Raw genomic sequence first — 15,565 nt, forward strand, 5'->3', positions numbered from 1 at the left:
GTACTGCTCAAAGCATCAGGTAAGCAAATTATAGTGTCACACTCATGCTAAAAAGTTAAGGACCTGGCATATAAACTGAGGTTGGCCTGTGTGTGTTATGCAGTCATACACACAGTCACTAGGGGAACAGTTGTTTTATGTCATAGCTGTTATTTACTATAGATATATTTTTGCATGGCTGGAATGCTGTTCACTAATCAGCATCCAGGACCAAACTATCCTTTTTTTTATAACTATTTTAATGCCTTTTGACAAAATCCCACCACATGCATACACGGTACAAAAACTCTTGAAGGTTTTATCTTTCATTCTGGTTTCTTCACATAAGGTTGCATTGGGCTCAATCAGATATCATACTTTGTAATGTTGTAATAAACACTGTTAGGCCAACTTCCTCTTACACAATTGAGCCACAGGCGCACATATCATTCCAAACCAAAAATAAGCAACAGAGAATGAATAAACATCAAAAATGTATTATAATAGTTAACATAATGCAGAGATGGTTAATAATTCATTAAAAGAAACATTCGTTAACCCTTTTAAAAATACATTATACTAAAATCTTCAAATGATTGCACAAAGAAAAGAATCTTACTGACAAGGTCAGACAAAAGATCGTGAACCATCATTAGTATTATGGTTAATCTCTTGTAAATTCTCATTATCATAATGCACAAAAAGCAATTCTCATTACTGTAGTGCAAGAATAAAGTATTTATACAGCATGGTAGCATTTGTTGTACATCCTTTTGTGCTTTTCTGTAATTTAACTTCAAAATCACAATTTTAAGAATTACAAAAAGAACTCAAAAGAAAAACTTGCAGGTGCATTACAGTAATGAGAATCTGGGTTTCAGAGACTTTTGTTTTAAGCAGGATATAATGAAACCCATATGATGAAGCATAAAGTGTAAGTGTAATACTTATCAACTTTAAAACATTACATTTAAAGCATTGTTATTCATAGTTGTGCTTCACAAACTTTTTTTGATCAAAGCCGCCTCAAGGCCCAAGCATAACACCATGTCCCTGCGAGAGTGTGTGCTGTCTGTCTGTCTGTCTGAGCTCTGTACAGAGGTTTCTGTACTATTTCTATACTTATCTATATTGCTATTACAGGCAGATGAGAGACACAGTAGCTCAGAGAAACAGAAAGATGTGATCGACAGTAGACTCGAGAAGGCCAGACTTGGCTTCGAGACGTGGAGTGAATTACATAGACAGCCTCCTCATGCTGTGATTGGTTATTCGGTCTTGTCACTCTTTCCAGCCTCTGCCCCAGTGCTTCTGGAGCTCTGATTGGCTTCCTTGTCTTTCGTTTTGGCATCTTTGCTGTCAATTAAAGCATGTTCACGCTTCACCATCTCTTCCAGCTCTGCCTGAAACAAGAGGGGTGACATCTCATGCAACAAACACGGTTCAAGTTCAAAATATATTACTGATAAATATATTAGTAATATATTAAATATATTACTGATTTAAATAAAAGGTTACACTTTATTTTTAATGTGTCCTTGTTACAGTGTAATTATATATTTGAATACTGAGTAACTACATGTACTTACTACAGCGGGTAAAATATGTATTGAACACGTCACCATTTTTCCCAGTAAATATATTTCTAAAGGTGCTGCCGACTTGAAATTTTCACCGGATGTCGGTAACAACTCAAGTAATCCATACATACACAGAAAATAAAACAAATAAGTTCAGAAATTAAGTTATGTGTAATAAAATGGAATATATGGTTAGGGTTAGGAATAGGGTTTGGCCTAGGGTTACTTGCATGTAACTATGCATAATTAATTGTTATTATAATAGTAAGTACACGTAACGTGTAACAAGGACACCTTAAAATAAAGTGTTACCAAATAAAATGTCAGATCTGTGTGTGAATATGCCTGTATTTACTTTCCAGCCCAGCAGTTCGGCGAGAGCCATGCAGCCGTCATCACAGGTGCTCAGGTAAGCCACATCTCTGTGAACAATTAATAAAAATCAATACAATCTTCTCAGACCCCACTAACACCTGTATGCATATTCACACCATTTTTAAAGTTTGGAAGACATTTTTTGTTTTTTGAACATTTTATTCACTTACGATGCATTAAATTGATTGAAAACTCTTTTAATGATTTAACGTTTTCACACTTGAGGGCCTTTCACACAATATTTTATATATTTCAGATAAAATTAATCAAATTATTGAATAATTCATTCTGTGTTAACTAAGTTTAGCATCCTGTTATATACAGTAAATAGTAAGTCATGGGGACACAAATGGCACAATTTTGAGAGAATGACCCATATATAATACCTACGTAAAATCAGTATCATGTCAGGATGAGTTTGAATAGTTTTGGTGTTCTTTTTTGGTCAGAAATTCACAATGCCTGTGAATAGGCCTAAAGAAACCAAACTGTTTAACATGACAATACTTGGAGGCCTCACCTGTAGGCTTTGTCTGAGTCAAAATCCATTCCTCCTCCAAAACCAAATAACCCCATGCCAAATTCTGACTGTTTGAGAAAGAAACAATGCAAAAATGTAACTGTAAAAATTACTTTGTTTTATTAAAATGTTTATAATAATTATACATTTATTCAGCTACAGACCTGTCCGGTTTTCTCCATATTGATGAGCAGTCTAGGACAGCTGTTTGACACTCTGCAGATGAGACAATGAATGAGTCCGAGATATAAAAACTCCATACTTACAGACCTACATATTTTGTGCAGAATCATTGCGATATGTGTTAAATATAGTTTCAACAGTAAAGAATATCCAGCTCTTTTACCTCAAAAAAATCTTTTACCTTATTTTACCTTATCTACATCAATTCCACAGCATTTCCTCCAGAATCAGCACAGAAAATGTGAAACAATCTTAAGATTTTGTGGGGCCCCATTGCGATATGTGTTAAATATAGTTTCAATAGTAAAGAATATCCAGCTCTTTTACCTCAAAAAAATCTTTTACCTTATTTTACCTTATCTACATCAATTCCACAGCATTTCCTCCAGAATCAGCACAGAAAATGTGAAACAATCTTAAGATTTTGTGGGGCCCAAATCTTACCTATTGACTAGTGATGCAAATGGTTGAACCTGCAGGGATGTGCCCATTATGATGAGAAGGTCACATCGAGGAAAGTCCTGCGGTAGAATGATAGAATGATGGTACCACTGAGAACGTGGACCGACTGAAAAGGAAGTTTGACCTTAACAGATAAGCTGAATCCTCACCATTTTCATGGTAGTGAAGAATCGGGCAGGTAGATTCTCCCCAAAAAACACAATATCTAGAAAAAAATACATCCACAAAAGGCTAAAATCATCATAATAGAAGTATAGACTAGTCACCAATGAAATCAATTTAATGATGGAATGAATTTTGGACTGATTGTCAGCATGTATGGTTTCAGAAGACTATGAATGAATATGAGCTATCTAGCCTGTATGGACTTCTTTTATTGTATATTTTACATATATGCTAAAGAGCAACTCTTGAGATTCTGCAATATATCTTTTGCGTTTCAAGGAAGAAAGAAAATCATACAACTTTGAACCTTATCCTAACCTTGAAGCCAAAAATTATTCAAATTACTAATTCAAATTTTAATTCAAACTAGAGGCTAAAGTTCGAAGACGAACTTTGATGTTGGCTTGACAAAGCCAGCCTGGGCAGCCTTGGGGCAAAAGAGCCAGAGTACTTGTGTGTCCGGCGTTCTTGAGCTGCCCCGCAGCAAAAAAAAAAAAAAGTTCAACAGTTATAGTTTTCATAATATTTTTCTATGGACCCTTGCTATTTTTCTATTCTCATAAAAAAGCCTATTAGGCTATGACAACAGCTTGGACAGAGCTGGCTATATAAATATTCTATAAGTATTGAGGAGATTACATATTTTGCACACTTATTATATCGGCCTTTATTAAATGTAATGAAAATAAAATGAATTTATATGCAATTTATTAGTACAAGTCAATTTCTTGAATTATTTTCTCGAAGGATTTGCTATCCTGTGGCTCCCTCGTGTGGACAACATTCAGCGCTGTGAGAGCAGTAGCTGCGGTCACGAAGCGCATAAAACATATAAAACAGCTCACATGAACTCAATTTAGCTTATCAATATGTTCTTCTACTATTACGGTGTTCTATCGCTGTACCCAGTGGAAAACCCCCCAAAAGTGAACCGTACCGAGCCGTACCGTGCCGTACCATGCAGTGGAAAAGCGCCGTAAGTGAGAGGAGTTATCCGACTCCTCCCTCTAGTGGAGTGGAATTGCTCCTCTAGAGGGAGCAATATTTCTCAGCCAATGTAAGTCTATGGGACATTTTTGATTTTGTAATAATTAATTATAGGAAAACTGATCAGTCTGAAAATATATAGAAACAAACTAGCCATCAGGGCCCAGGTCTCTGCCGAGTTTGGGGCTTGTGGCTTTAAAGCCCTAGGAGGAGATAGGTTTGCAAAATTGAGTCTCAGAAGAAAATATAAGACGACGTTTAAATAGCATAACAGTATGTTGGCTTTGTCAGGCCAACATAATGATATATCATTCTTATTCTTAGAAATAATTTCTCTTACCAGGTTTTACCAGGCTCCCACAGGAATCACACTTAGGAATATCTTCAGAGAAAATTTGATCTGTGAGTCAAAAACACGAAATGTGAATAGTTCACTATATTCCCACATCTCATTTAAAACAGAAAACACAGAGAAATTTCAGCGTTCAATACTGTACTTTTCATCCAGTCCATGGAGTACTCCTTACGACACAGGAAGCTCACACAGTGAGAGGTGTGAAATGTACCATGAGCTTCAATCAGGTCCTCTCCTTCCAGACCCGCAACTCTCTCTAAAGTATCGATATTCTTAAAAAATAACAATAGTAATTGTATTATATGAAATAATTATATATTATAAAATACATATACAATAATTATTATTTTTCAATAACAGCATACAATTACACATAAAAACACTCTCTTACCTGAGAGTAACATCGAGTCAGTAGACCTTTGTCCTTCAGCATCCTCATAAAATAGTGACAGACTGTGGGCTGAAGAAACCAAAGAGCATGTAACAGAAAAACACAGTATTACATGTGTCATTATTTGTATGTGGTGCCTTATCAAACTCATGACAAGACAAAGAAGAGCATGTGAAATAAATAATAATGGAATGTGGCACAACACGGTGGAGGGTTTGCCAGCATTTCTGTAAATATGCATTTCACGTAACTCTTTTATTAGCTATGCATACTCTATACTGGCAAATGAATGACATATTAGCTGTTGATTTCTAATGTTGCAATATTCTTGGTCAGGTTTGATTTTCATTTCATTGGTGACCCATGTATGTCAGAAAAGATTAATAAATTACCTTAAACTGTCCTGGGTAGAGTTCTCGGGCAAGAGCAAAAAAGGGCTCTGGATGTTTCTGGAAAGAGAGAATGACAAATTTGCCGTCTTAGATGACAAAAAATGAGATTGTAGCTTTTCTTCAGAATGACAATCAGACCTTGAAATAGTCGATCTGAAAGATGGCCTCTGGGTAAGGCAGATTGTACTTCTGCAAATTGGCATATAGACCAGTGCCAGGAGAGCGGAAATCTGGGATTCCAGCAGCTAAATGAGGAAGAGACTACAGGTTAATGAATAGTGTAACATATGAATCAATAATTACAAATTAAAGCCATAATAATATTTACATTTATTCATTTGGCAGATGCTTTTATCCAAAGTGACTTACAGTTGAGGAAAACTGCGATTTATCATAACAAACACGAGAAGTGCTATATAATAATAAGAGTCAGGACCATATAATAGGACCTATAAGAGGTCTTTAAATATAAAAGGAAAAATAAGATATGATCTATTTAAAAATAATGTGCTTAATTTAAGAAAAATGCATTTTATGGTAAGTGATTTACTTACATGTAGATATTCCAGCTCCAACCATACAGATAATGTTCTTGCCTGTTGGGACAGTCAGACACATCCAACTTACTGAAAGGCATCTCAGTAGCTGATTCAAAAATAACTGCATAAACAAAGGTGCAATATTTTACCAGCTTCACAGTGTTTACACAGGAAGCCAACCAACAAACGGCTTTTTTTTGCAGCCGACTGTTCATATTGAATTGAATATAATAAAGTATTTTAACACTGAACACACTTCACTTTTAAAGAATGGACTCATCTGAGAAGTTAACTCACATTTGCCACTCAGGATATAGCGGGCGACCCCATCCAGGGTCAGCTCATCCAAGACTTTTTCTCCAGGACTCAGGCCAAGAGTTCGCGAGAAGAGACTGCGTAGGAAATCCACTGAAAAAGGAACATATCTAACTTCAGCTTAGATCACATGATTTCTTTAAATGTACTTTAAGACTGACTATTTGACATATACTCTCAGTGTCTCCTGAAGCGTCGCCCTCGTCGCTGCTGTCGTCAGACTGACCCTGCAGAAAAGTGTAACAAAATAATACTTTTCGTTTTGGCATGTACATATAAAGTGGTGGCTTACTGTGCCGAACATGGTAGATGTTTACTACATTTACATATGTTGTGTTTATATCTCATGTTCACATATTCATTTCCTAAGTATACTGTACATTTGTTTTGCAGGAAAAAAATACTGAAAAATAAAAATACTGCAGAGGGGGGAAATAACACTAGAGCAATCTAATATATCAGCTAAAATTTGGCCTTTTTAAAATGATTGGCACAGGTTGGAGTAGTTTTATGAAATCATTTTATTAATATGCAATTGTATTATTCTATTGTTGTTTTAGATTTTAACCACTGACAATAATAATAACGTACTATTACTGTAAAGTCAAATGGTAATGGCATGGTATTTTGATAAATACATAGAGTACAATGTCACTTCCATGGTCCAAGGTCCAAGTGCAAAAACAAAACAAAACATGGTACTAGCTTTGTGCAAGTCTCAAAATACTAATTGACGTGTCATGTGTGTCTGATGTTTTGCACATATCTTATGTGTAATGTTTATATCTATAGACGTATGTGCATCTCTGTAATACAATTTACTCACAATTGTATCTTTATTTACCTCGAGATCTGGTGTGCCAGCCTCCTCTTCTGCCCTTTTAGAAACCTCTACAGGACAAAATAACACATACCACACTGATGTGAATGTCATAATAGCTCATATCAGTCACATAAACAGTGGAAGAACTTCCAATACACAACTAGCTTTCTCTTTTGCTAAAGGCTAACTGTGTCTGATAACACCCACATAAACAAATGCACAATCGTAATACTACCTTCAGACATCTATCCGCTTTCAAACAGTACTAAAAATCCCAAAACACATAAAGTTATGAGATGACAGCAGTGTTTTTTTTAAAGGGACAATCGCTTGTGTGCGTCGCTAATATTTCATTGGGTGGCTAATGTTGATATGTGGTAGACGACGTTCCTATGGAACATACAGTCCGTTCCTCGAGGGGGCGCAATAGAGGCTCAGAGAGCCGAGTCCTCCGTTGAGTCGCATTCAAATCAAAGGACGAATTATACTTTACAGGAGAAACTTATAAGCTTAATCGTATATTCGTTTAAATGTATCCATGTAAAGGAGTGTTACCTGGTATGCAAATAAAAATCCGCTTTTGCAATGTCTATAAAATTAAAAAAAATAAACAAAGTTTCCCAGCGATTACAAACGACTGTGATTAGTCGGTTAAGGCTAGAAGGGATACGTATGGTGCTACTAGGCATGCGCACATCAATACAGCGTAATTTTTGTCACACTGTACAACAATAATGACTATTTTTTCATTATTGTAAGGGGTAGGTTTAGGGTTGGGGTAGGTGTAGACGTTAATAAAACACAATCTAATAGGTAGAAAATTAATTGATGAGAAAAGTAACAAGTATCGCATGATAATGCATTGCGGTCAGTGCTGCTTAATAAATATTTTACACCTGAGTAACAGTTAAATTTTAATAGCAAAATAATGCAAAAAAAATCAGGAAGTTTAATTATCATACCTGACCAATTAGAGACTCCTTCCAGGCCTCTAATGCCCGCCCAGTTCGGATGTTCCTGAAAATTGCCATTAGACCCACTTCTGTATTATTTCTTCATAATATTTCTCTGCACTTCGTAGCTCAAATATTCCGGGTGGAAACTTTGTACAAAACATGTCTTTCAAGGCAATGTTAATGCAACAGTGTAAGAAAAAGTAACGTTAGGTGTTAAGACCACTGATCTATATATTATAGATCAGTGGTTAAGACTAATATTTTTTTTTCTTTTCAGATCTAAAGTGAATTGTTTAAATATTTGCATAATGGAGAGAAGAAAAAAACATTACCTTAAGTCAGGTTTCTTCATCCACCTTTCCTGTGTATGTGCCTCAGTCTTTCTAACACTTAGATCTAATATCCTCACACCTCCATAAAAGGATTACAGGATTTACTCTATCTGACTAATCAGATTTGACACCTGTCACCTGTTGTTTTTTTTTTTTTTTTAATGGTAGCATAGTATAGTTTATATTTAATAAATCTAATTTAAGAACACGTTCTCAACTTACATATTAAACATCAATATTTATTCTGTCGGTCTCAAAACAATGATCAAATACAGTGTATTTTACATAGTAAAAACAAAAACATAGCCTATACGTGAGCACAGCACTTTATTAGAATAACATGTTTGGGCACTGCAATGAACAATAATATAGAATCTCCACTGTCATCAGCCCCATAGTTTATAGATGTCTAAGTCCAGTGTGTGTGGAAGCTTGGTGATGGTCCTGTGTTTGCTCTTGGCTGTCTGGCTGGATCAGGCCCTGCTCGTATTCCGCTCCAGAGACCTGGCAGTGCGGCAGCATTTCCTCCAGTAGAATCCGTACCAGGCCTGGATTCTGCAGCCGTGGAAGTCCGGAAATGTCCAGCCGCTCTAGCTTTCTGAGGGTTTAAGGTGGAGGGAATAAAATAACACAGAATATGAGATTTTCAAAAACATACAATGTATGTTTTGGTTATTTGTTGCCCTGAAAACAAAAATCAAGTTGCTCCAGATAATGCACATGTGCATATATGCATAAGACACAAGTGAAGATCTGAGGTTCTGTAATGCAGAAAATGACCTGAGGTTCTGTAATGCAGCGAGGCCTCCCACAGTGATACGAGAGCAGTGGGATGTCCAGCCGCTCTAGTTTTCTGAGGGTTTAAGGTGGAGGGAATAAAATAACACAGAATATGAGATTTTCAAAAACATACAAATGTATGTTTTGGTTATTTGTTGCCCTGAAAACAAAAATCAAGTTGCTCCAGATAATGCACATGTGCATATATGCATAAGACACAAGTGAAGATCTGAGGTTCTGTAATGCAGAAAATGACCTGAGGTTCTGTAATGCAGCGAGGCCTCCCACAGTGATACGAGAGCAGTGGGACAGGTCTAACTCCACCAGACTTTCTCCAAAGACATGGAGACGTGCAAGGAGCCAGTCGTCCACTTCAGGACATCCTCGCAGAGAGAGAGTCTGAAGTTTATTCTGCTTCACTGAGAAGAGACAATTTGTTTGTGTGAGCCATGGAACAAATTACACCTCAGCAACATGTTTTAGTGGCAGCCGTGAGATCAATTATTTATCATATGTTCTGTTTCCTGTAAGATTCAGGGAATGCTTTTCTGTGGTCTATGGATAGACTGCAAAAAAAAGATTAACAACGTAGAAAAATTAAGCCAAAATGTCCTTGAAATGCACTGATGACATCTTCAACGGTGTAATTAGATTACTGTACAAATGACTCTCTCCAAAAAGTATTTAATTACTTATTACTAATTACTTTCTAAATCCTATATCAACCTTGACAAGTTAATAATACAAGGATATACATGAAACGGTTCTTTTAATTCTTTCAAATAAATAAAAAATAACTACAAAAATTATTCTGGTCACACTTTAGATTAGGGTCCATTTCTCACTATTAACTATGACTTTTGCCTCAATATACCCCTAATTACGACTTATTAATACTCTGTAAAGTAGTTGTTAAGTTTAAGAATTGGGTAGGAATTGTGCAGGATTCAGAATAAGGTCTTGCAGAATAAGACATTAATATATGCTTTTTAAGTAATAATAAACAGCCAATATTCCTGTAATATTCATGCTAATAACCAACTAGTTAATAGTGAGAACTGGACACTAACGTGTTACCAATATTCTTATTAACTCACCAAAGAATTTAAAGTGAGAAGGGTACATAAAAAGCATGCATTTTAAGGTCAGACTTTACATTTTGATGTTAAATCCACTATTGTATATAAGTCTATACACCGCATTAAGTTCAACTACATAAGTGACTAATTATATTACAGAAAAAAAAAAATTTTTCTTCTTTTCAAAGAAAAAGTAATGAAATTACAGTAACTAATTGCTTAGTAACTAGTTACATTGCTTATTAGAAAAGTGAACATTTGAACATACATCAGCGATAAGGAAGATAAGAACTACCTAAAACGAAAAAAAAAAAAAAAAAAAAAAAAAAATTTTTTTTTTTGCGCACCACCCACTTCGTTTACACGGAGAGAGAGAGAGAGCGGTTTTGCCGTATATAAAGCCACTACGGGGTGATCGGAATGTTTGACTTCACTTTTCAGGACATGTGTGGCATATTTGAGTCTATGTCGATACTGTTCATCAAACTGCTATTAAATTATGAGATGCTTTCAAAGCAAATAAGCAATGCTCCAGGAGAGGCCAAGGATAGCAGAATATCTCAGACTCAGAACATTACTCAGAACTCTGATTTTTAGAAAACGAAAACTACAGAAGTGGTACAAGGGAGAAAAAAAAACATGATTTTGCATGAGTTTGATTTGGAACTCACAAAATGAGTTCAGACGAGATGGGTACAAGAACATAATTTGGCTTGGCGGCAAATACAAATAAGGATTTGACAGGTCAAAGGCTTAGTCATCTGGAGATGCATGATAGTTCATGCAACAAATGTATATTTATATAAAACAACAGTAGATTACCAAGGTTTTCAAGTCCATTATGGTTTATTAGGGTGCCACTCAGATCCACTTCCTCAATTTGTGCATCAGGTGTGCTCATGAAGTCATAGCTGAATCTTCCTCTAGAGTCTGGACGAAACCATTCGGACTGGCCAGCAAATCTACAGACACAAGCATTACGCAATGGAGACAATTTAACAATGTCTACTTACACCCTAAGCAATCCAGTAGGTAGTAAGAAGCTGAATGAGTCCATAAACATTTTAGGATCAATGACATATAAAAGTGGGGGTTTGTATGGTTCTGGAAAATAAAAACACCATGAATTTTAATACCATTATTATTTTAAGGATTTATTGACTGCATGGGTTCTCGCTAATATATTATTTCCTGCCTTTTTCTTTTGTAGAATTGTATTCTTTTTTTCTTCATTATGACAACAGGACATTATGTACCACTGACCTCAATTCAGAATTTAAAAACAGGCTCAGCATAAAAGGTGCATGCAAGTAATTAGGGCTGGGCTTTGACACAAATTTCACGATTCGATTCGATTCTCATTCACAAGCTTGGATTCGATTCAATTCAATATCGATTATTTTGGATATATATCTGGTATACATGCAAAATTTTCTCAAGGAAAAAAAAACTCAACTAAAATATACATCATATAGTCAGTTGGTACTACATTACTATAATACTGAAGGTTAAAACTGACTGTTTTTTAGGCTATACAACTGCTTAAATTACACTTAATGAAGTTTTTACAATAAAAGTTACAATTACATAATAATATTTCTACTTCAATTCGTTTTTTAAAATATAAACATTTGAATCGTGGCTGTCATAAAAAATATAAATTAAAAATTGAAGAACAGTAAAAGTTATAATGAATATATTACATGGTGCATATATTTAGCAAAATGCTCCTCTCTACAGTTTATTTTTCTAGCTGACTAATGAGTTTATGGTCACCGAATATGTTTTTTTCTGAGGTAACGTTAAATGTGACGTTACGTGACACTGTTTACAAGCCGTTATATTGACGTCTGAAACACAGAATGAGCGATTACATAAAACAGGATATGGATTGTAAAGTTGTAATCTTTCTTTTAACTTACCTTCGGATGTTTAGTCATGTTTATTTTGTGCTGAAACTGGTATTAATGTGGAGGAGATGATCAGTTCACGTGCGCCTTCAATGTTCCGTCCATTAACTGAAAACAGGCTAGACTAATCGATTCTTGGGATTTAAGAATCGATATCGTTTCGTAAAAATGAGAATCGATTATAATCGAGATATCGATATTTTTTACCCAGCCCTACAATTAATTAATGTATGATGTTTAAAAAGATGATTTTTACCTGAAGCTCCCTCTGAGAGTCAGAATATAATAGGCTGCTGCAATATTCTTCCCAAAATTCGTCTGTGCATAACCAAATAACCTATATAGAAAAAAGAACTCAACATCAACATCTCAGTAAAAAATAAATAAGCAAATAAATAAAAATGACATTATTTGATTATAGAGACACTATACAGAGCACAGGACACCACAACATCCAGACACAAAAACAGTTTCTTGTCACAGGCAATCTCAATGCATTAGTTGTCAGTTAGCAGAGCCACTTAAAGTCTTACTATATTATAGCATATTTTTACAGTGCAACATTCTATACAGCAATATGACAAAACAAATGAACACATCTGAGAAGACATGCACTGACACTTACCTGTTTTTGCGTATGACCGCTTGTGACCTCAACCAGTCGTTCCAATCCAAAATGTTCTCCACATCATAGAAGTAGTGACTGAGTTTTAATAAGAACCTGGTGAAGACAGATGGAGTGGCAGCACCTGAACTCAAAGCCCTCCTGACAGCAACGGCTGCACAGGTGTGTGCTGAACATCTTTTCATGGCTTGAGACTTTCGAAAGAGACAGTTGGAAAATATAAAGCCATAAAGATCATTTACAAAATGCTGCTACTAAAAAGATAAACAAGTTCTGGTCCCTTAAGGACATACAAGTGAAAATGCATATCCAGCTATCAACAACAATTTTCTAGATTAAATTTAGAAATATAATATAGTATGTGAACCTGTAGTGTGAATACAGAAGACTGTATGATGGCACACATATTATCATGGTACAAATACATGCAGGGGCTGGACAAAATAATGTGGGGTAAATATCATTTGTATAGGCTACAGTGAAAAAAAACAATGTATTTATATTTATTTATCTTTACATAGTCTATATTCTCTAGGTTGTATATGAGTCTATTATAAGTTGTGTTCAGGCCATGGGTGAACAGACTTCCAAAAAGGGCGAATCATGGAAGCACATTCAACAGGAGCATCTATAACCTTAACAGCCTAATTGTTTGGCGTTTTAAAAACAACAGACAGTGTACACAAAGCATAGCAAGACATCATCAAGCAAAAAAGAATAATGGAAAATTATAATAAATAAATGCCATGAAACTGAATGATAACGTCCATCAAACACTAAGAAGAATTGTGTCCAAATACAACATAGAAGTAGAACTACTGAAGTAAAATGACAGCAAATTTCAATTTTTCATCTTGAATACCCTATTTCCAAAAAAAAAAAAAAAAAGCACAGAGAACTCCACAAAGCCAACATCCATGAAAGAGCTGCAACTTCTAAAATTGTAATCACAGGCACCAATGCTAAGATGTGTAAAATATGGTGTTGTGATTATAATACCTGGACAGCTGCAGCACCAAGATGAGCTCCAACATTTGCCCTGGCCAGACAAATCACCTGACTTGAGTATTACCAAACCACTATAGGCAGTTTTGAAGAAAAGAGTGAGAGGCTAATTCCCTCCTACATACGTCGTTGAAGCAACTGTCAAATGTTCTGATAGACGACAATCAACTGGAGACCACTCAAAAGTTATATGAATCTATTCAAAGAAGGTTTGAAGATGAATTAAAGGCAAATGGTGGTAAACACTTTAACATTAAATTGACCATTTCACAAGTGTTCACATTATTTTGTCCAGCCCCTGTACAGTGGTAAGGAATGACTGCCATATTCATGTTCCATGAAATTTATAAGGACTTTTTTTTATATAATTAGCTCCCTTTCAATTCATTTCTATGGGTGACATTTCAAACAATGCATATTAATAATAACATAAAATACAATGTTTTATTTCATATGTTTACGGCTATTTAATACTGAAAATGAAACATTCTACTAAATATGAGACTTGGAAATATTTTTTAATGACTCCATTTTCATCTTACCGTATTAAATTCACTTTTTATTTCTGTATCCTTTTTGCTATCTCACTTTAAATTCGATTTAGGTTCAGAAATTAACATTCCGAATTCAATGAATGGCGCATCGGCGGCGTATTTGCAAGATATTCTAAGGTACTTCATAATACCATGGTACCAGGTCTAAAAACCCATGAGATTACCCTGGTACATGTCTAAAAACATGTCAATGACAAGGTGCATACCGTTACTCTTTTGCTAGTGAAGAGCTATACACAAGTAACTTTAATGTTGGACTATATAATGAACCAATTGTCATGTAAAACTCTGGCGTTTACTGTGCAGGAAACAAGACACCTGCTACAATTTCATTAATAAACTATTATTTACGTAAGCAGGAGCATAGTTAAACTCACCAACAAGGAGGCTGCCATGTTTGTTTTTCTTCTATGGCGGCTGTGAAGGGACAAACAAGAGCTCTAGAAGCTATGAGCAAACAATGTTATCAAATAAGAGCACTCGATAAAAATAGGTGTTACATACAGTAGATATGTACTGTTTAGATCAATGGTTCGGAGCATTTATCTAATTTAAGTAACCAACCGAGTCCATGACTTCGTACGTTGTATTTGTTTCGAAATATTAATAATTCGCCGTTAGAGGGCGATCTCAGCGAATCCATTAACCAGTGACTAGTTATTAGGCCTACTGTAGGCTAACTGATGTCGGATCATATTTTATAATGTAGACGATTTATTGGCATATTTGTAATGAAAGGGAAAAATATTAGTTAAATGTCTCGTGTTTAGCCAAGCCAAGCCAAACAAAACAAGCCCTGCAAATGAGTAAAAGTAGGCTAGGCCTACACATTTTATAATTTTTGATGATTTGTTGCATGTAATAGATTTTTAAAAAACTTAAAAATAATAATAATAATTTGTAATTGTTTTTTAAAAGGTGTGTGTATGCACATGCTTTAAATTGTGCTAATGAAATAAACATTGTATTGTATTGTAAAATACAAAGAAAGGAAAACATGTGACGAATGAATCATACTTTATGTAACATTATATAAATGTTTAATTTTAAATTTAATGTCCTCTTGGAAAAAACAAAAAGTACTTACATAAATGTACTCATGTTGTGTTGGGATACAGTTAAGTTTAGGGACAGGTTTTGTTTTATGGTTAGGTTTAAAGGTGGGTTTAAAGGGTAGAGTAGGGTCAACAGTGTAATTATAGATGTAATTAGAAAAAATAATTACAAATGTATTTATATGCAGGTCTTTTCAAATATA

At 35.0% G+C, this 15,565-nt stretch overlaps 2 protein-coding genes across 6 annotated transcripts; both read right to left on the reverse strand.

Annotated features, from left to right (window-relative positions):
* Nucleotides 1-273: 273 nt before the first annotated feature.
* Nucleotides 274-8,402, reverse strand: sirt2 (sirtuin 2 (silent mating type information regulation 2, homolog) 2 (S. cerevisiae)). Of its 3 annotated transcripts, none has more exons than XM_016535638.1 (16): nt 8,355-8,402; nt 7,088-7,134; nt 6,419-6,470; nt 6,226-6,336; nt 5,944-5,985; nt 5,528-5,634; nt 5,390-5,446; nt 4,998-5,066; nt 4,749-4,878; nt 4,592-4,651; nt 3,249-3,304; nt 3,082-3,158; nt 2,619-2,670; nt 2,455-2,522; nt 1,915-1,981; nt 274-1,382 (listed from the first exon to the last, which is right to left on the reverse strand). In XM_016535638.1, coding segments are annotated over exons 3-16 (1,032 nt in total). In that variant the 5' UTR covers nt 6,420-6,470; nt 7,088-7,134; nt 8,355-8,402; the 3' UTR covers nt 274-1,247. The 3 variants fall into 3 exon arrangements, with proteins under 3 accessions (XP_016391124.1, XP_016391123.1, XP_016391122.1); XM_016535637.1 differs by lacking the exon at nt 8,355-8,402 and adding an exon at nt 7,302-7,538; XM_016535636.1 differs by lacking the exon at nt 8,355-8,402 and having other exon boundaries at nt 7,088-7,295.
* A 266-nt stretch (nt 8,403-8,668) lies between these two features.
* On the reverse strand, nt 8,669-14,927 carry LOC107726118 (ATP synthase subunit s-like protein). 3 transcript variants are annotated; one of them, XM_016535622.1, is made up of 6 exons: nt 14,685-14,927; nt 12,749-12,942; nt 12,380-12,460; nt 11,036-11,175; nt 9,391-9,553; nt 8,669-8,952 (listed from the first exon to the last, which is right to left on the reverse strand). In XM_016535622.1, exons 1-6 carry the CDS (start codon nt 14,700-14,702, stop codon nt 8,754-8,756), a joined length of 795 nt encoding a protein of 264 aa, XP_016391108.1. In that variant the 5' UTR covers nt 14,703-14,927; the 3' UTR covers nt 8,669-8,753. The 3 variants fall into 3 exon arrangements, 2 of the variants coding, with proteins under 2 accessions (XP_016391108.1, XP_016391109.1); XM_016535623.1 differs by lacking the exon at nt 14,685-14,927 and adding an exon at nt 14,296-14,622; XR_001638227.1 differs by lacking the exons at nt 9,391-9,553; nt 11,036-11,175; nt 12,380-12,460; nt 12,749-12,942; nt 14,685-14,927 and adding an exon at nt 9,135-9,187 and having other exon boundaries at nt 8,875-8,952.
* Between the last annotated feature and the right edge of the window lie 638 nt (nt 14,928-15,565).

This window comes from Sinocyclocheilus rhinocerous, unplaced genomic scaffold, assembly GCF_001515625.1.
Source record: "Sinocyclocheilus rhinocerous isolate Xijiao unplaced genomic scaffold, SAMN03320098_v1.1 scaffold1899, whole genome shotgun sequence".
NCBI classification, from domain to species: domain Eukaryota; kingdom Metazoa; phylum Chordata; class Actinopteri; order Cypriniformes; family Cyprinidae; genus Sinocyclocheilus; species Sinocyclocheilus rhinocerous.

Excerpts from the sequence above, each read along its gene's own strand:
- sirt2 (XM_016535636.1), bottom strand. The coding sequence starts at position 7,177 with ATGACATTCACATCAGTGTGGTATGTGTTATTTTGTCCTGTAGAGGTT. Across the intron at positions 3,159-3,248 it reads TCTTCACTACCATGAAAATG|GACTTTCCTCGATGTGACCT; the intron begins GTGAGGATTCAG and ends ATTCTACCGCAG. Across the intron at positions 1,982-2,454 it reads GACTCAGACAAAGCCTACAG|AGATGTGGCTTACCTGAGCA; the intron begins GTGAGGCCTCCA and ends AATTGTTCACAG.
- LOC107726118 (XM_016535622.1), bottom strand. Across the intron at positions 12,461-12,748 it reads GCGGTCATACGCAAAAACAG|GTTATTTGGTTATGCACAGA; the intron begins GTAAGTGTCAGT and ends TTTTCTATATAG. Across the intron at positions 11,176-12,379 it reads ACTCTCAGAGGGAGCTTCAG|ATTTGCTGGCCAGTCCGAAT; the intron begins GTAAAAATCATC and ends TTGTGTCTGTAG.